Source organism: Pseudopodoces humilis, chromosome 3 (genome assembly GCF_049639895.1).
Source record: "Pseudopodoces humilis isolate 2021_Gansu_Grassland_sample_001 chromosome 3, ASM4963989v1, whole genome shotgun sequence".
Lineage (NCBI taxonomy): Eukaryota > Metazoa > Chordata > Aves > Passeriformes > Paridae > Pseudopodoces > Pseudopodoces humilis.
Genome location: NC_142202.1, coordinates 50,711,639 through 50,729,800, shown reverse-complemented (window position 1 = coordinate 50,729,800; position 18,162 = coordinate 50,711,639). Strand labels below are relative to the sequence as shown.

Below are 18,162 nucleotides of genomic sequence, written 5' to 3'. Positions count from 1 at the left end.
AGGTAAGCTCTCTGAGTGCAGAGGGAGCTGGGCTATGGATTAAAGATTTAACCAGGATAGACAGCAACTGAGCTGAGAGGTCAGCCTCTTAGGAAAGTGTCCTCGACTGCACAGGGATGTTTGCAGCCTTGACTCATATTTTTCTTTCAGGTCACGAGCAACACCTACGAGCCATGATAGTACACAGTACTGCCTGTCTAGGCAGTGGTCTGAAACACCTGAGTGCCAGTACAGGAGTTACAGTGCAGAAATCCCCTGGCAGAGAGGCTTGGTTGGGCTGAGCTCGGGATGAGACGAAAACACTGCTTTCATGTAGTTTTTCAAACAGCAGTTGGCAACTTGCTCTTCATGAACTACTGAGCAACTCTGATGCCAAGGCTTCCCTGCTGTCCCTGGCAGAGGGAAGGCTGTAAGCCTGCTCTGTGCCTTTGGGGCTGCACACACAGCTGTGGAGGCTGGGATAGTGGGCTGCCATCACCACCTCCCAGGGTGGCACTCAAGTACCACTTATTGGGAATTCCTGGAATAATGGATGGATTAACACAGAAAGCCAAGGTAAGTCAGTGTAGCTTAGGTTTTGTTGCAGTCTGCTCCTGCACCATCCATACTCTCCCACATTCATTCTTCTGGGGACTGAAAATAACTCTGCACCCACAGAAGCCAACTCCTTATGCCCAGGTCCTTCAACAGAACCAAGAGGCCTTCCTGAGAGAACAACCACTTACAGCAAGTTATCACCTCTTCAAAGCTGTATCATCTGCACCAAGGAGCAGTCAGTAACATGCTGAATGGTACTGCTGAACAGGAATGCTTCCTTCAGGGGGTGTCCCATCCTCAACTGCGCTCTCTCGCATAGATATAAAAATAACAAATTCAATCCTTCAATAATTTATTTCTTTTTACCAGAGGAAGTTTTTCTATTATACATTTAAGTTTGTAACTTTCAACACTAGAGTAAATAGATGTAAAAAAAAACCTAGCTGTGCAAATTTCAAATTGCATTGTTTCAAATAATATAAATATTTTAATAAAACATACGTTCACATTAAGGTTCACAAAATATATAAAATTTAACAGAAATAAGTCATGAGTTATTTAATTTTTTTCTCTTTTTAGTAACTGGGTTTTTTTTAGTAACTAGAAAAAGCTTCTAAACTTGAGAAGCAAATTAGAAGAGGTATCACCTCCAAAATCATAGCAGCAAAACAGATGCTGAAAACTTAAAAGGTGTAAAAGGAGAAGAGAGAAGCAGGTAACAGGCTGAGGTTGCTAAAGAAAGTATTGCAGATTGCGAAGTGGATGCATAAACTTCAGGAGTAAAATCTCAGCTCTGAAGAACTCTTGTTACTGAGCTCCCAGCTGTTTGCATGGTAACAGAATCACATTAAGGATGACAAAGTGTGACAGAAATGGGGAGGGAGGGTATGAACAGCACACACGCACTCCTGACAGCTGCAGTGCAAGAGAGACAAGAGTCAATCTTGTTTCAGAAGTGAAGACAAAGGGCTTTGGGGTTTTTCCTGTCTGTTGGAGGTAATTCCTTCCACTCAAGTGGGAAATGGCAGGATTCATTTTCCCCATCACATGCATTTCTTCTGCAGCTTCTGTCTTTCCAGTTGTCTTGGGATCTGGGGAAAGGGTCTAAATGCTGGGTAGGTTAAGCATGTTGAAGCATATGGAGCAGACCAGTGCTGGTCTTGTTTCTGGCTGTGGTTTGCTGAGGGCTCTGCAAACACAGAACTGCCTGCTGTTATCACCCTAAATCCCCATGGGAGCTCCTGCCCTGGCAAGCTCTGTAGGAACAGCAAGGACACGGGCAAATCAAACCACTTTTCTTCAGATGCCAGCTGGAAATTGTGCAAGTCTGTCCTGGGTAATTCCCCTTCAGGAAGGACTTGCCCCTGACTGACGTATGCAAACATAAAAAGGTCCTGCACCTCTGACAGTAGACATGGCTCCTTGCCTGGGAGAGGGGATGTATTGAGAAAGAGGCAGAACTGGGAAGTTCTTTGGATTCAAATGCTTCACACTTCCTCCTGGGAAGTCCAAGAATTAAATATGGCATTGTAGGAGCTTAGTCATGAACGAGAGCTCTGTGCAGAAGGCAATGTGACGTTCTCAGCAGTCCTTGTATGCAGTGTTTAGAGGAAGTAGAAATTTATTCCCATTCTTGGGAATAAACATGATCTGAGCAGACAGCTTATGTTTCCCCCCACCCTCCCACTCCCAGGACTGTTAAGTGTTTTGGACGTAGCACCATTTCAGGGAAGGAAGTAGCTAGTATTGCTTTCTTGTTCCCCACTAGCCATAGATCTGTTTGAACTGGTAGCATTCATTGCAGTAGCCGTTGCACTTGGCATTGCCATAGTGGTCACAGGCAGGGGCTCGGCAGCGTTGCTTGGGAGGCTCCTGTGCCACCGGCTCCCTGGCACTCCTCGACGGTGGCAGCTGACCAAGGCGCCGGCACTCCGGGCACAGATCATCACTTCTGCAGGCCATGTTGTTTCTACACGAAGCCACAGAACACTGTCTCTTCTGGGTACTCAATGCTGCTCGCTGCACATCTCTGTGCTGCCCTGTTCTCTTGAAAAATATTAAAACACATTGTCAGTCACTGGGCCGGTAGCACAAACATCCTTTCATTTCCTTTCTAGTCTGTTCGTGGTTTGTATAGGTAACCACTTGGGGATTGTTCACAGGTGCTCCTAGAAAGTGCAATACCAAGAGCCAAGTTGAGTTTTATCAAAGAAATTCTGTAATTTCTTAGGAAAAAATATTGGTTTTTTTTATCTTTGGCAACCCTCAGTTCTAAAAGGACCAAAACAAACCAAATTTTAAAAAAGCCGTATCTCTGTGATGGACTCAATCAAAAATGCAGCTTGAACCCCTTGACACAGCTGCACAGCTCAAAGGGTAAGAATGAAAATCTCTGCCCAATCAACAAAATTCCTAGCTGTTGGTCCAATTGCTTCCACTGAAATGGCTGGCAAAATCCTAGCTGAGGTAAAATAGAGCATGGCCATAACAACCCTAAACTAGGAATGACTTTTTACAGCAGAAAAAAAATATGCTCTATGCTTGTCTTTCCATGATAGTTAAGATGCAGTCATTTGAGGTTTTTCTAGTATGGATCCCAAGCTGTTCCCACAAGGGAAGAACATGCAGTGCTAAACAAGAGGAAGATTTTGAGAAGTTCACACTTACTTCTGGCTGTCTCACCAGCTGTTCTTCCGTCCTTCTGGCTTCTTGGAATCGCTGGCTCTGGGCTATAATGAAGCAGTTCTGGCAGTACCCCTCGAGCATGGTGCTGCCCAGGGTGCCGCAGTCACGCCGCTGGCAGGACACAGTGTTACGGAAGCTGGCAGCAGAGCTCCCCATCTGATCTGCTGCCGAAGACTTCCTCTGAGATCTCCTCTGGTGGCGTAGCAAAACACTGTCTGTAATACAAAGCGTGAACAGGAGCAGTTTGAATGTGCCTAATAGATCTGATGACCCAAAGCAGCTATAAAAAGCTCCCCACCTTAAAAAATGAAAATAAATTAAAAAGCTCAACTAGCCTCAAACATGGGTTTATGACAATCCTGAGACCCCCCCCCAGTTGGTACATCTTCCTTCGTGTTACATAAATGAGGGTGCCAATGCAGCCTGATTTTCATGTAAGTTGTTGAAACAGATGATTTGGGAAAAACTTGCCCTAAGTGGGAAGCCTAGATCCCACTGAAGTCAAGACAAATTTCACCTTTGACTTTGCTTTGACTGTCATCTGTGACCTACCCATTTCAGCCTCCCCCATTTCAGTCACATCAGATAATTGAAGTACAGTGGTACAGAGCTTAACGGGAAGAAGTGCATTATACTTTTCAGTCTCATGAAGCAATCTTATATGTTCCACAATCAGAAGGAAAAAAAATTTCATTGTGAGCAATGCTGGAAAATAAGGTATTGCAAGCTGGCACAGAAGTTCCCTAAACTGAACACATGTGGAAAGATCATTGTTGTGAAAGATGTCTCTGCCAACAGCAGGGGGGTTGAATTAGATGATCTTTAAGGGTCCCTTCCAACTCAACCTATTCCATGTTTCTTTATTTGTATCAGCAAACTTATCAGCAATAAAATAGTCCGAAGAGATAAGTAATAATTCTTTCTTACATGTGCCTTTCAGGCCCTATACCTAAGGGCTCTACCTGTGAAACAGGGCAGTTGCATGAAAGATGAAGAATTCATGCTGTGATTTATTCAGAGACTATTGCCTTTTTGAAGGTCAGTCTTTAAACACACGTGCATGCACACACAGGGTATTACCAAGGAAGATTTTGAGGTAGAGTATAACAACACACTCCTAAGTTACTCCAAAATACAAGCTAATTATCTACAGTCAACTTCTACTTGCTCTGCTTATCAAGGTAACTACAGCGGTTCCTCCAGAGCATTATACCTGTTACACACAGAACAGATAGAGAACTACTGATTCTTCAAGGCTTTTTGAACACCTTGCTAACATAACTGATTTTCAGTAACTTCCATACATTTACAGCAGTTCCCTCACTGGCCTCTACAACTTGTCGAGCTGTGAAGAAAATTCTTACCAAACCGTGACTGCAGTGGATGATGGGGAGGTATTAAAAGCCACTCCCTCTTGAGTTGGTTTTGCTTCCATCAAAACTGAAATGCAGTTTTACATGAGATTTCACAGATTTCTCACACTGCTGTCATGTGCCCCTTTATGGTATGCTGGTTTTGTCTGGGGTAAAAGACAGTGGCTGGTATGGGGCTGTGTTTTGGATTTGTGCTGAGCACAAGGTTAAAAATATTGAGATGTTTTTGTTATTGCTGAGTAGGGCCTACACAAAGACTAGGCCTTTCCTGCTCTTCACACTGCCCTACTGGCAAGGGTGCATGGGAGGCTGGGAGAAGACACAGCCTGAACACCTGCCTGCCCATGGCAAGCAATGAGTTAGTTCTTTATTTTGCTTTGCTTGTGTATGCAGTTTTTGCTTTTCCTATCAAACTGTTTTTATCCCAGCCCATGAGTTCTCCAGCTTTTACGCTTCTGATTCTCTACCTGAGCCCAATGGTGGGAGAGTGAGCGAGCAGCTGTGTGGGGCTTGGTGGCTGGCTGGGGTTAACCATGACAATGGGATAATAACAGACAGAAAATCACCTTCTTCCTCACACTGTTTTCATTACCCCCGCCCTTTTATACCCAGTACACACAGAACGCCACAGTTCGAGGAGGCTCATCTGCAGTAAAGTGTGCCAAAGCTCACTCCATTTCCACTTACCATGGTTTTCCCTGTACTCAAAGAAACAGAGCGTGCAAAAGCCCTCATTTTGTGATGTCCCAAAAAACTTGCAACCAGGTTTCCTACAGAGGGTGCCTTCCCTGTTCTCCGCCAGAGGCAGTGCTGGTGGCGAGGGCTCCTTGCCATGGCTGTTGGGAGCCTGATGGCAGGAGTGCTGGTGCAGGATCTGTGAGATCTGGGACGGGTCAGATGTTGATCTCTGGTGGCAGGTGGGCAGAAAAGCGGGACTGCCATTTGGGGACTGCTCTGTAGACCTTTTGAAGCAAGTGCTGCATATACCATTGAAGGTCCTCTTGGCCTTCTGATGGCACATTTTGCATGTGGCATAGTCCAAATGTCTCTGGTCATCCAAGTTGTTGCAGGGACTGAGCTGTCTGGAGTTGTAGCAGCGTTCACACAGCCCATTGTGCTGCACATTCAATGTGAAGGGGCAGTCTGGGGTCCTGCACTTCATGGCTGTGGTTTCACTGTACAGAAAAAGGCTCGGAGCGGTCGGAGGTGCAGAGCGAGGCTCTGTTACAGGCCCTTCAGACGTCCATCCCCCAGGTTCACAAATACCCCCACGGGAGGAGCCTGACCCAGCTGCCTTCAGCTTCTCAGGTGCTGATTTGGAGATCTGCTTTCTGCCTTTTTTCCCTTGGGACCTCTGCTCAAAGCATTCGTGGCAGTAGGGCTGGGTGTTCACAGACATGTAGAAAGGGCAATTTGGCGTTTCACATTTCATCTGTAAGAGGGAGAGCTGGGAAAGTGACAGGTCCTGTCTGTTCCTGGAACATGTCTCTCTTCTAGCAGGTTCAGCATTCTCCTGCCACTTCTTGTACTCATGCTGTACCAGTTGAAAGTAATCTTCCACGAGGTTTATTTCTTTGGGTAGGTTGCCTTCATCTAACCTGAAAGCCAAAAAAAAGAAGACTGCATCTGTGGTTGAAAGGAGCAGATGGTGGGAGTGGAAGCAAATACAAGCAACGTGGGAAGGGAATACAGATTTAATGCAATTTTATGCAATTTAATGCAAGTTTAATTTTTCTCAGACAGAAGATCTGGGATGTTGCACTTTTTCTGTAAATGGAAATTATTTTAAAAGCAGGTGTTCAGTGATGTAGACTTTCACATCTGAAATAAATGCCCTGAAACAACGCTAAACAGGTCTTCTTGAAAGGCTTTGTAGGTGAAGGTTTTCTGTCTAAGAGCTGTTTGCACAAAGAATATGTGTAATCTCCCAGAAGCAGAAAGTCCCACAGATGGTGAATTTCTCTCAGGAACAGTGCTCAGCAGAGCAGAGGTTAGAGTAGAAGACCCCTTTCTTTACCAGCACACACTAAGAGCAAGCCCTTCCTACAAGGGGCTCAACATTTCATGAGACAGTTCATCATGAAATCTGCTCCTGGTTCTGCCCTGTTGGGTCTGTATCTAACAGCAGAATTCTTCTAACAAACTGTGGGGCTTCAGTGTGGTGCACCCATCACACCATCCTTACTCTGCCTACAGCTACAGAGAAAACCCTACATTGGAGTTTCATCATGCCATAGTTGCTAGGATGAGGAGCTAGCATTTCTGGCAATGCTCCAGAACACAACTAGGCAGAGCAACTAGGGAAGCTCCAGTGCTACCCTTCACGTGTGCATATATATCCTCTGGGTAGAAAGACTTCAATTTTCAACGCCCCTACACCAGAACTAGCCAACAGCATAAAGATTCCTTTCCGTGTGGTAGTAGAAGCAAAGGCAGAGGACACAGGGAGTTACTTCCCTCCATCAGTTCTCAGGGGACTGGTTGGGCATCACTGCCAGTGTCCATTGAATATGAGAAGCTGATGGCTGTTGCCAGCTGTTCCCTGCCATGCTACTGATGCTCAGCCATCAGGGGGACAAGCAGAGACACCAGTTCCTCCACCGGCCACAGCTTCCTGCCAACTGCCACACAGAACAGCCCAGGGTGTTGAAGCATCTGTGCTCAGAACATACTGCCAAGTACTTTCCCCAGGGCAGCTGAAGTTACACCAACTGCCCATTATGCAATGTGCCCTTACACAAAGCACAAGAGCTTGGGCTAACTAGTTCCTGCATTTAACTACTTTTCAGCCACCTTCCTGTGAAATCCATAAGTCAGTGAAACCGATCAAGTGGATTTTTTCTTCTAAAATGCTAGTTTCAGTTTGTTAAGTTTGAACACATTTTTGCCTTTAAATTTGAGACTGGCCTCAGCTCATGCTACTTCAAAACATATCAACAGTAATGACAATATTTCATATTTCAGATAGTAAACACATGGGCCACCTAGGAAGGAAGGAAAGATCAAAAGAACTCACTGGGCTGCCCAGCTTGTCTCACCCTTGTAAACAAGATAACTTTGAGGAAACAGGAATGACACTCACTTTGCAGCATTAATTAGATGAGTTGTATCATGATCCCAGCCTTGCACTGGAATTTCTATCACTATCAAGTAGTCTTTTAGCAGCTGCTCTTTCTCCCTCTCTTCTGCATCTGTCAGAAAATGCACATTCAAATCCTCAAATCTGCCTTGTTCACTGGTAACCAGAGGGACAGCCCGGATTTCTGTGGGGAAACAAGACAGATTAACTCATACACACACAGATAGATATAGATATGTATAGATAGATAAATATATATATATATACACACACACATACATACAAATATATATATATATATACATATATATATGTATATTCATACACACACACATATCCAGGCAGTTAGGAATAACCACAAAATGCAATATATGGAGATATCACCACTAAATTTTTGAGAGAGAGGAGAATGGCTGGGCAGAGAAATCAGTTTCTATGTGGTACCACTGGGGGAGGTTGCAGACACAGCTACATCACAAATTTAGCCCCATCCAACAGTAGTTTTTATGTCCCCATAGCAACTATCTTCTCCATGTGAACAGAATTGTAGATCTTTGTTATGCCTTTTGGTGGGACGATGCTGTAACCTGAACCTAGAGAACTGCTGTCCACTCAGAAGAGATGCATTAAAAATGGTAAAGCATATATTTCATTATTCCTGCCAGCCAGTGATACCTGCAGTGAGACTGTATCCTTCAAAGCTTCTTCTCTCACAGTGTAGAAAAGAGGACAGAACACAATAAAGCAGAGGCTACCCTTTGACCAATTCCAGCCTGCAAGCAGGTGAGTTGCACTCTACTTTCAACCTTTAGTTGGTTGAACTTAAAGGTAACCTTTAGTTCCTACTCAGATTCACAGACTCAAAAAATCAAAGCTCTTTCTGCTCATATTTTACGAATATATTGCAAATTAATCTTATTTAACTTTAAAAATGCAAATCTAAACCAGATCATATTTCAAATGCATTACCAACACAGTGGTTTTGAAGAAGGAACATAAATACTAAATGAAGTTCTTGAAAAATACCTGGCCCACTGTCCTTCAGAGTCACCAGTGGTGTAAAATGCATGTTGTCATAGCCAAGCACAATTGGGTATCTGTAGCATTCTTCAGATGGCCACAGGAGAGGCAAGTAAACACCACCAACATTCAGAGGAGCAAAACTGGAGCCTGACTCTAAACTTCTAACCACTTTATCTACACGAAGAAGAAAAAGAAAACACAAATAAGTATGTGCTACAGGGAAGAGAAAATGTATGCTGGGGGTTTTGGAATAATTGCTGGAAACACTGTGTTCTGAAATGCATCCACCTGAAAACAACAGCTGTTGACTAAGATTACTAACACAGCACAAGAGTAACACAGTGGGATGACTGGCCAGACAACTCACCTGCAAGGACAATGACTGGCCTTCTGAGGATGTTAGCAAGGATGAAGATGTGGATTTCTTCCAGTGCATTATAGGGAAGCCTGTTTTGAGCCCCAGATACTTCTGGGGAGGTCATTTCAATGAGGTATTCCCACTCCTCCTCCCAGTTCTGAGGAAAGAAACAGCTGTCACCAATGGTTCAAAGACATGGAGGTCAGGAGCCAGCTGCAGCACAGCAGTGCTCAAATAATCACATTTTCCCATTTCCTCCAAAGGAAGACTATTTCTGCTCTCCATTAATGACAGAATCCATGAAGCCACAAAACAAACAGAATCAGCAAAACAAGGCAGAAAAACTCTGAAAACAGCACCATTCCCTCAGCCTGCCTTACCCGGGTGTCATAATGGAGTCCCGTTTCTACAAACTCTTGGGATTTAACAGCCTCCCGCTGCCAGCGGAGCTTGAAGTTCCGTGTGTCAATCTCCCTGAGAGCACTAAACAATGTTTTTCTTAAGACAAGGTCGATATCTTCAATACCCCACATGTACTGCGAGGCAGCATGCATAAGGCAATTTCCATCACCTGCAAAAAAGAAGAGAAAGTGCATTATTTTCAAATGGCTACTTAAATAAAACGCCACAAGCCTGTGAGATGTAGAATTACACTGCACATAAGCATATTCCCTGTGCACTTCTCTCTAAGCCTCAGACAGAAGGGTTGTGAAGAAGGAGAGCAGAGTTATGGTCTCTGTTCAGAGACAGAAAAAGAAAACTTCCCTCCCTACTGTTTTTGTCTCTGTACCAGTCCAAGTTAAGCTGCCATCCAGCAATGCCCCTTACCTATCTTACTTAATTTTGACTGATACCACAAACTAAATTTTGGTGTCAACTCTAAATGTCAAACACAGCTGAAATAGCTTTTTAAACACAACAAAGTCATCTTAAATTTACAAAAAAAGATGTCAATCTCCCTCATTGGTGTTTATAGAAATATACACCAAATGACATGAGGCTGAGATAATGGAAACCACTAAGAAAATATTATAGTAACACCAACTATAGCCTCACAATCCCTGATGAGCACTGCTTGGCACTTGGCTGTGCTTGATCGAGGAATGGTAATAAAAAAGGAGACAGAAAGGGAATGGGAGGTGATTTATGTAAAGCAATCATAGAAACACCTCTGGCCTTCCTCTCAGAAATGACAGCAAACTGGTTTGTTACATATATTATTTAGAGGACTGGTTTTTAAAACACAAAATCAAAACTAAGTAAATGAAAAACAGTGATTGGATTTTCATTTACACAATCTCCTTGCATTGAAAAATTCCTCTTTACAGATAGGAAGGATTGTGATATTCTGCAGTTTCAGAGGGGAAACTGAGACTCAGATGAGATAACTTAATTAAAAGGTGTGACAAAAAATACATCTATGCCTGGGTTTCAAATTGTATCTCTAGCCACCTTCTTCAAAAGCAAATGTCTCCCCTGAAAGGGAGACATCAAGAATCATTACTGTCATGTGCTCAGAGGCAAAACTAGCTCTGATATTTTACCACAGTGGTAAACAGATTTACCCAATGCTAAGAAACCATAGCAATTTTCTTGGAATAGAAGACATCAACCCTGGTGAAGCTACTAGATTTTTCTCATGTGAAAAAAAACCCCAAACAAATCCACCCAAAGAACTCCCACAAAAGAATTAAACCCAGTTTCCCACACACATTTTGAGTTCAATTATACCATTTGTGAACACTTCTGCTACTTAGTCTGTGAAATTGCAGGGAAAAGCCTACAACAGACTCCAGTTCCCAAATAAAATACAATTTGAAATCTACTCAGTGCTTCATAAATTGTCATGGGATTGGTGCATATCAAGTTCCTGCAACTGCCTTCTATCTTCTGAATGCTGTCTTGCAAAGCTTACTTCAATTCTGCAGGCTGCTTACTTGAACTCAAGAATCAGGGAATAACCAAGAAGACAGAAAAACTGACTGGGTTTCTCCTTCTGACCAAGAAAGATGACATATTAATCCCATTAAAATTTTCCCTTTGCAAAATCTAGAGCAAAGATAAGATTAAAATTTTTCTCTCTCTGAGAGCTCACTTTCGGTTCTTTATTTAGAAGCACTGCCCAAAATTCCTTACACAGCACTTGGAATTCCCCCACACCGTTTGATTAGCAATTGAGCAACAGTTGTACTTTTTGTTCTGCGGGTGAAGTGTGGCCTCCCTCGGACTTTCCCAGGGGGTGTGGCTGGGCGAGCTGGAATGAATGCCAGTTCATTATACAAGTGAAATCTCCACAGCCAATAGATGCTGGAATTTTTAAATAAAAAAAAAAAAGAAAAAAAAAGAAAAAAGCCCAAACAGTTTTGATTTTTGTACCTCCTACCGCTTTCCTTCTATCATCCATTCAAATGTCTGCAAAGAAATATGTGGTGATCCAAAATGTCTTTTTTAATTAAGAAAACCCCATCACTCCACAGATCCACAAACATATTAAGTAAAATATACATCAAAAGATCCTGTAGGAGATACTTTCTCTCTTTTCAACAACTACAACCTTAATCAGAAAAAAACCCAGAATTTTCTGAAGCAAGCCCACTGTTGACTGAGAGAACTAACATATTCCTCCCACATCTATGGGTTAAAGCAGCTAAATGTTTAAAATTTATTTTTTATGCCACATAGGAGGAAAAAAAAAAAAGTTGTTTTCTGGAATAATACAGGGCTTCTCCAGACTTCTGCACTTCTTTCAGAGATCCTCTCCTACAGTCCAATCTACCTTCTCCTGCACAGGTCTTTCAATGCAAATACTTTGCATAACTCACAGGTTTCCAAAGCCACTCCTACTCACGCACTTAATGACCCTGAAGCACTGAAATGAAGCCAAGTTCTTTGTCTGCTCAGTTTATGGGGAGACCACAAACCTTGCTTTGCCTTCCCTTCCCTCAACCTGCCCTAATATTTCAGCATCTCATATACTGGTATGCCTGCTCGTGGGTGGGATCCAAGTCCACACTATTCCCACGTGTAACATGGGCCAATGGTCATGAGACAAAGGAGGTCAGTGTTGCTGAATGTAATGTGGTCACCAACAAGGGTCTGCCCAAGGCAGTGTTAACCCCTGCAGGATTTGTATTGACTGAAGACAGGGGTCTCTAAAACTGCTACTCTTTGCCCTGGGCAAAAATTGTGCACATTGTCCATTTTCCTAGAAAATCCGTTTGAGTGGAATTTTTAAGATGCAACACTTGGAGTGATGTTACCTTCCCAGTACCTGCAAAGTGCTGCCTGCCCTAGCTGCAACTCTGGTCTTTTCAAAGCTCAAGATTCCATGACTTCCGTGCTCACCCCTAATTGCAGTCATGAGAATTGTACACCAAAGCAGAGGCAGCCCAAAAAGCCCGCCGGAAGGTCAGTGCCTCTGCAACAGTTACAGACACACACATCAACATCAGGCTTTAGGCTGGGCAGTGACATCTACCCAATGGGTCTATTTTTATGGTTTCTGTACAACACAGCCGTGTTGTTTCTCAGTCAGACTAAGAAATATGGCAGAACTTGGAAAGGGAAAAGTGTGGACTAGGAAGATAAGGGCGATGTGTATACAAGCAGATATGAAAAGAAGCAAACACAGAACGCAACATGGACTTCAACAATGTTACAGGTCCACCAGTGTTGCTCTAACTGCTGTGATCTGCTCCTAGAGCGAAGTGTACGTATTTTTCATCTTCTTAAAGTCCTCGCTGTCCCAGTCTATTCTTGCTGGTTAGGGGCAACCTGTACTGTAAGGAATCCTGAGTCCAAGTTTGCAGCTGCATGACCATAAGTCATAGAATCTTTCTGAATCTTTTCTTCACTGAATGTGAAATGCCTGGTGACTCCTACAGTCATGTGCCAAGGTTTCCTGCTCAAGACTCTGGACAAACATAACCTGTTCAGGAAATCTTTGCTCTACTGCTGTGCCTTTTCATTTATAGCACTTGATGCAATACACACACAGAGTAACCCAAAAGCCAAGTCCTGAAACCAGCAATGACTGCTGAAAGAAATGAGCACTGCAAAATTTTTGTTGCACAAAGATGGGTGTCAGTCACACAACACAGGAGTTACTGGTGGGCCCTGAGGGAAGGCAAGAGCTGGCAAACCCAGGCAGGGTGCTGAGGGTGAGGGAACAGCCCCAGTGTGGGGTGCTGACCCCAGGAACAGCAGTGTCAGGGTCCCCGGAGACTCCATGTTTTGAGTGCTATTGCTGTCACTGTAAAGCTGGATCAGCACACAAGCATTGCCTGCCAGCTACAACAGCACGGCTTATTGGAAGGATATTAGCTTCTGCAAAATATACATGGAAATGCATCCCTGGTCACTCAAAGCATCTGAAGGCTCCTCTTGACTGGCATAAAAGGATGTTTGGCACTTCCGATAAAGCAGCTGATAGGTAGCAGTCAGATTCATGGGAAGGCAATGGGTTCTAAATCAAATTTCCCTGCCTTGTTTTTGACTCTGAAGAGCCACAGGTTACTGACATTATGAAAATATCCGTGAAATTTTTCAATATTCACATACTGTGGTATGGGCAAGGGTCTGTTACAGCCTCAGGACCGTACATCACATAGAAAGAATTTCAATTTTCAAAACTAAGATTACAAGACAGCACATTTTTAAAGCCATGTGCTTCTGTTTCAGTAATGTGAACTCAGATGCTATAAATAAAGATGCTACATCAGTATGAACTGTTTTACTGTGAGTGCAAAGACCTGCTCGTAACTTACCGTTAGTCTTCAAAGGAACAAGTCTCCGAACTTCCCTGCACCAGTTGAGCTTCCTCTGGCGCTCCAGTGAAGTCTGGGTAGCCTGGTCAGTCAGGGACTTCTGAAGTGTTTCCCGAAACTGGGGACAAAACTGGCACATTCTGAACATTTCAATGGTGTATCTGTGCATAGTCCTGAAGTGATGAATTATTCCACTGGGAGGTCTGACTAGATCCTCAGGTGTCCTCTCTCTGATCTTCATAGCCTTCAGCATATTGCTCTGATACAAAGCTTGAGGAAGGATGTGTTGGCCCGCCATGTTTCTAGAAGACATCTGAAATGAAAAAGGATCCTTTTATTGGCAGGTTTGTTCCCTTCTAACACAGTTCCCTTCTATCACACTTCTGCAGAGGCTGAGAAAGCACTTTCAGGGTGGGATTCTGGATGAAGTTTTGCTTGAATCAAGCACAGAGTGGATACAATCCAATTAAGCCTTTATAAAGACTATAAAAAAACTTTATAATTACTATTTATAAAAACTTTATAAAGCTCATATTCACTAACTTTTCTGCATTACTCAGATACAGACACTGATCAGTTTATCCCACTCATTTGCTGATATAATTTACTGTGATATTAAAGAGGATTTATGCATAACTAAGGAAACTGCATCATCATTCAAAAAAAGCATTTAAATCAAAGTAAGCGTAAGAGAAGGCAGGATCAAGGGAAGGGAAAATTATCCTGGAAACTTAACTAATTGATAATTGCACAATGTAATCCCATATGCACTTGCTGAATTTAAGCACATTTAAAGCTTTTGTATAGATAACATGCCAAAAAAAAAAAAAAAAGGCAGTTAATGACCATGTCAGATTTCCACAGCCCATACATTCTGAGCAGTGATGGTCAGTAGAGTACAGAAAGAGCCCAAAGAATTGAAAGCTGTGCTAGCATCAGTCACATACTTACAATGGCCAGATATGGTAGATGAGGATATTGTCACTTGGGGACAGACTTGGGTTACTTTTCTTGAAGCTCTTTGTATTTTGTGAGTGGTAGAGCTATGGCTCAGAAGTGCTTCTGCTGTGTGTGGGGGTGAAGCCTGCAGTGCCACTATTACTCAGTGGTAAGTCAACAGAGCTGAAAAAGCATTTCCATTTGGCTCAAAACCCCCAAAATATTTCCACAGTAGGACATGTAATGTTCACTGCCCTGCATCCCTTTCTTCAGTAACTCTGGCCTCATGGGTACAGCAAGAAAAAAAAAAAACAACACAAAAAACAAAAAACAAAAACAAAAAAAAACCCACCCACAACCTCAAACCTGCTACCCTCTACGAAATACTTATTCAGAGGATATTAACTTTGTGGCTAGTTAGAGCCAAATGTAGGGACCGAATGCCTGAAAACCCCTGTGCAGTACAGTAAGAACAACAACAACAACAATACAAATTTTTACAGGGAGAGACTCTCCATGCTGTCCACAAACATTCTTGCTTTGTTTAAAAACAAAGCAAAATTTTTGTATCAAGACAGAAGTATGCATGCCTAAAATGTTTAGAGTACAAGTAGCCACATTAGGAGAACCCACCATTGTGACTGTGAATCTAGGGACAAGTATCAAGCCGTATCAATCTCTGGATATCAAGTACAAGGAAACAAGAAGCAACTAAAAATTGTTTATGCAACTATTAGGAAGTTTTCTCATGGAGGTGGGAGTCAGGAGGCAGAGAGAGAAGAACTCCAATCTGACAGACCGACCAGGAAGGCATTTCCTGGTCTAAGGAGGCAGAAGGCCCCTCTTGCACAGGAAGGCTTTAGAATCCCCTTCCCCACAGGGAAACAGCTGCTCTCTCCTCTTCACCCAGACTTTTCCATTGGCAACATGCACCTCCAAATGCCCAAAAGTTTTCAGCAAGACCCTCTCAGGGTGAGAGGGGACCTCAAACTCCAGGTGCCAAGAGCTGACTTCTATAACCACTCTGAGAACCAGCTGATGGAGAGATGCAGTGGACATCCTGACAAGCCCTAAATAAAGGCAGATGAAACAGGTGATGCTATGAAGTCCTACTTTAGGGTGGTGTCATTCACACACCCTAAAAGCACCTGGGATTGTGCTCAGATCTCTCACATCTTGCAGCATATGGTAAAGCTTTCCTTTAGGTAATAAAGATGGCATATTCTTATCATTCCCCCAGCAGCAAACAGCCTTAAAATGAAAATAACACATTTACTTATCCACTCTCCTCACTAATACAATTACAATTTATGCAATCCTGTATTTAAATGTATGAATTATTCTAAAAAGGAAATATAAACAACCCCTTACCTGTATGATAACCACAGCTGTACTTTGCTCTGAGATGACCAAAATACTGAATTCCTTACTTATGTTAGTAGAAACACTGAGTCAATGGGATTTTTTTTTACATGAATAAAGACTAATCACATGACTAAGCACTACCGGCATGGACCCTTGAAATGGTTATTTCCAGCTTTAAGTAACAAAAAGTACTGACTTTACAGAAGCACTCACTGAAACTACATTATTCGATACTATGTTCTACCGGCATTTTTTCCCCTCCACACGTGGAAATTACAGCTTGTGCTATTTACAGTCATAAATGTCAATCAAGACAAAAGCCAAGCAACCCTTATTTTCAAAATCAAAGTGATGAAACAAACACAACTCAATAGCCAACTAACCTGGAGATTTGAAAGTAGAAATTGAGCTACAGTTTTATTAGTCTATAGTGCTTTGCCGTGTGCTATGCTATTTTAACCTTCTGACAAGTAATGACTGGGAATTCCCAGAAAGGAACAGCTGTAAACAATAATTAGGGACAGCATCCTTTCCAAACGTGTAATGCTGAGGATGCTGGGCTCGGGAAAGCTGAATACTGTTCTGAGATCTGCCAATGGTTTCATAAAATTATTTTCATTTTCTGTCCTCTATCTGAAGAACAGCAAATAATAAACTTCTCCATAAATTGCTAAAACTTCTAAAACACCCTTTTAAGCAAACAGATTTTTCTGCTTGGGTCTTTGCCCGGTACAAACCAAAACACAGTACTACACTTCACCAAATCAGAAGATGAGGACCGAGGCTTTTTTAAATCCCCCAGGACTGGTTTCCACACAGTAAACGTTCCGCATTCTTAGGTCCCTGACCTGCTGCTCCGCTGGAGGCTGAACATGGAAAGGACAGAGTACGGCCCTCCAGCTCCCCAGGAGAAGGAGCCCGAAGCTCCAGAGCGGATTTCCCCGCGGCACTCGCAGCAAGCCCGCCCGCTCTGCGAGCCGCAGCGCCCGCCGAGCCCCGGCGGGGCCGGGCCGGGCCGGCAGCAGCGGGCACAGCGGCACGGCCCGGCCGGGGGCCGCCGCCAGTCCCGCCTGGTCCCCGCGGCGCCCTCCTCCTGAAGTGTCCGGGCTCCGCCGCGCCCTGCCCAGAGCGGCGCTCACCTCTCCGCGGCGGGCTCCTCCTCCGGCCGATCCGGCTGCTGCTCAGCAGCGAGGCTGAGGCGATGGGACGGAGCCGCGCTCGGGATCCATCAAAGCCCACCGCGCCGGGGCTCCTTCCTTCCCTTCTCTCCACCCTCTCCCCGCCGGAGCTGCTGCTGCTGCTGCTGCTGCCGCCGATGCGGAATGAAGGGCTGAGCCCAGCCTCTTGTTTTTTTTCCCTTTCTGTTTAAGCGCCCGGGTGAGGGAAAAAAAAAAAAAAAAAAAAAAAAAAAAAAAAAAAAAAAAGTTGAAAGCACAACACAGAAACCCCCACCGGGGATTTCCACCGGCAGAGCGCAGGGACTTTCCGGCCTGTGACAACCACCGCGCCCGCCGCCGCCAGGGGGCGCCGCCGCCTCCCCGCCCGCCGTGACTCACCCGCGGGATTTTCGGGAGCCGGGATGTCATTTCTTCCTTCCTTATTCCTCTCCCCCTGGCCAGGGGTTTGCCAATGCGTCCCGCAGGCTTCGCTCCCCTCACGGGCCGGCGCGGTGCCGCGTGGCTGTGTCCGGAAGAGCTCCGTGCCCCTGCGCAGAGCGGCGCGCAGGCCGTGGCCCGCAGGCTGTGAGGGCCGGCTGTGGGAGGCGGCTGCCCCAAGAGCCCTCGCCGTGGCCTCACCCACACGGGCACGCGTGGCAGCGCCTGCCCTCGCACACAGGGTGCAAATGCACACATCCCTGCCCCAGCGTCCCAGCAGGACATTGAGGGAGCCCGTCTCGGGGAAAGTATTGCTCTTACAGACGGTTTTCAGACCAAATAAGTATTTATTTTTTTCGTTTGGCTTGTATGAGCTCCACAGTTTTGGGTCCGTATTGTAAGTAACCACAAGTGACTTCATTTCTTCAAATTAGAGGTTAGG

At 44.2% G+C, this 18,162-nt stretch overlaps 1 protein-coding gene across 5 annotated transcripts; it reads right to left on the bottom strand.

Annotated features, from left to right (window-relative positions):
* Positions 1-930: 930 nt before the first annotated feature.
* TNFAIP3 (TNF alpha induced protein 3) lies at positions 931-17,864 on the bottom strand. Of its 5 annotated transcripts, none has more exons than XM_005518464.3 (10): positions 17,682-17,863; positions 17,265-17,486; positions 13,822-14,134; positions 9,436-9,626; positions 9,065-9,212; positions 8,701-8,871; positions 7,678-7,858; positions 5,283-6,193; positions 3,205-3,437; positions 931-2,583 (listed from the first exon to the last, which is right to left on the bottom strand). In XM_005518464.3, exons 3-10 carry the CDS (start codon positions 14,132-14,134, stop codon positions 2,302-2,304), a joined length of 2,430 nt encoding a protein of 809 aa, XP_005518521.1. In that variant the 5' UTR covers positions 17,265-17,486; positions 17,682-17,863; the 3' UTR covers positions 931-2,301. The 5 variants fall into 5 exon arrangements, with proteins under 5 accessions (XP_005518521.1, XP_087909662.1, XP_014103824.1 ...); XM_088053537.1 differs by having other exon boundaries at positions 2,576-2,705; positions 17,682-17,864; XM_088053536.1 differs by lacking the exons at positions 17,265-17,486; positions 17,682-17,863 and adding an exon at positions 16,974-17,109.
* Between the last annotated feature and the right edge of the window lie 298 nt (positions 17,865-18,162).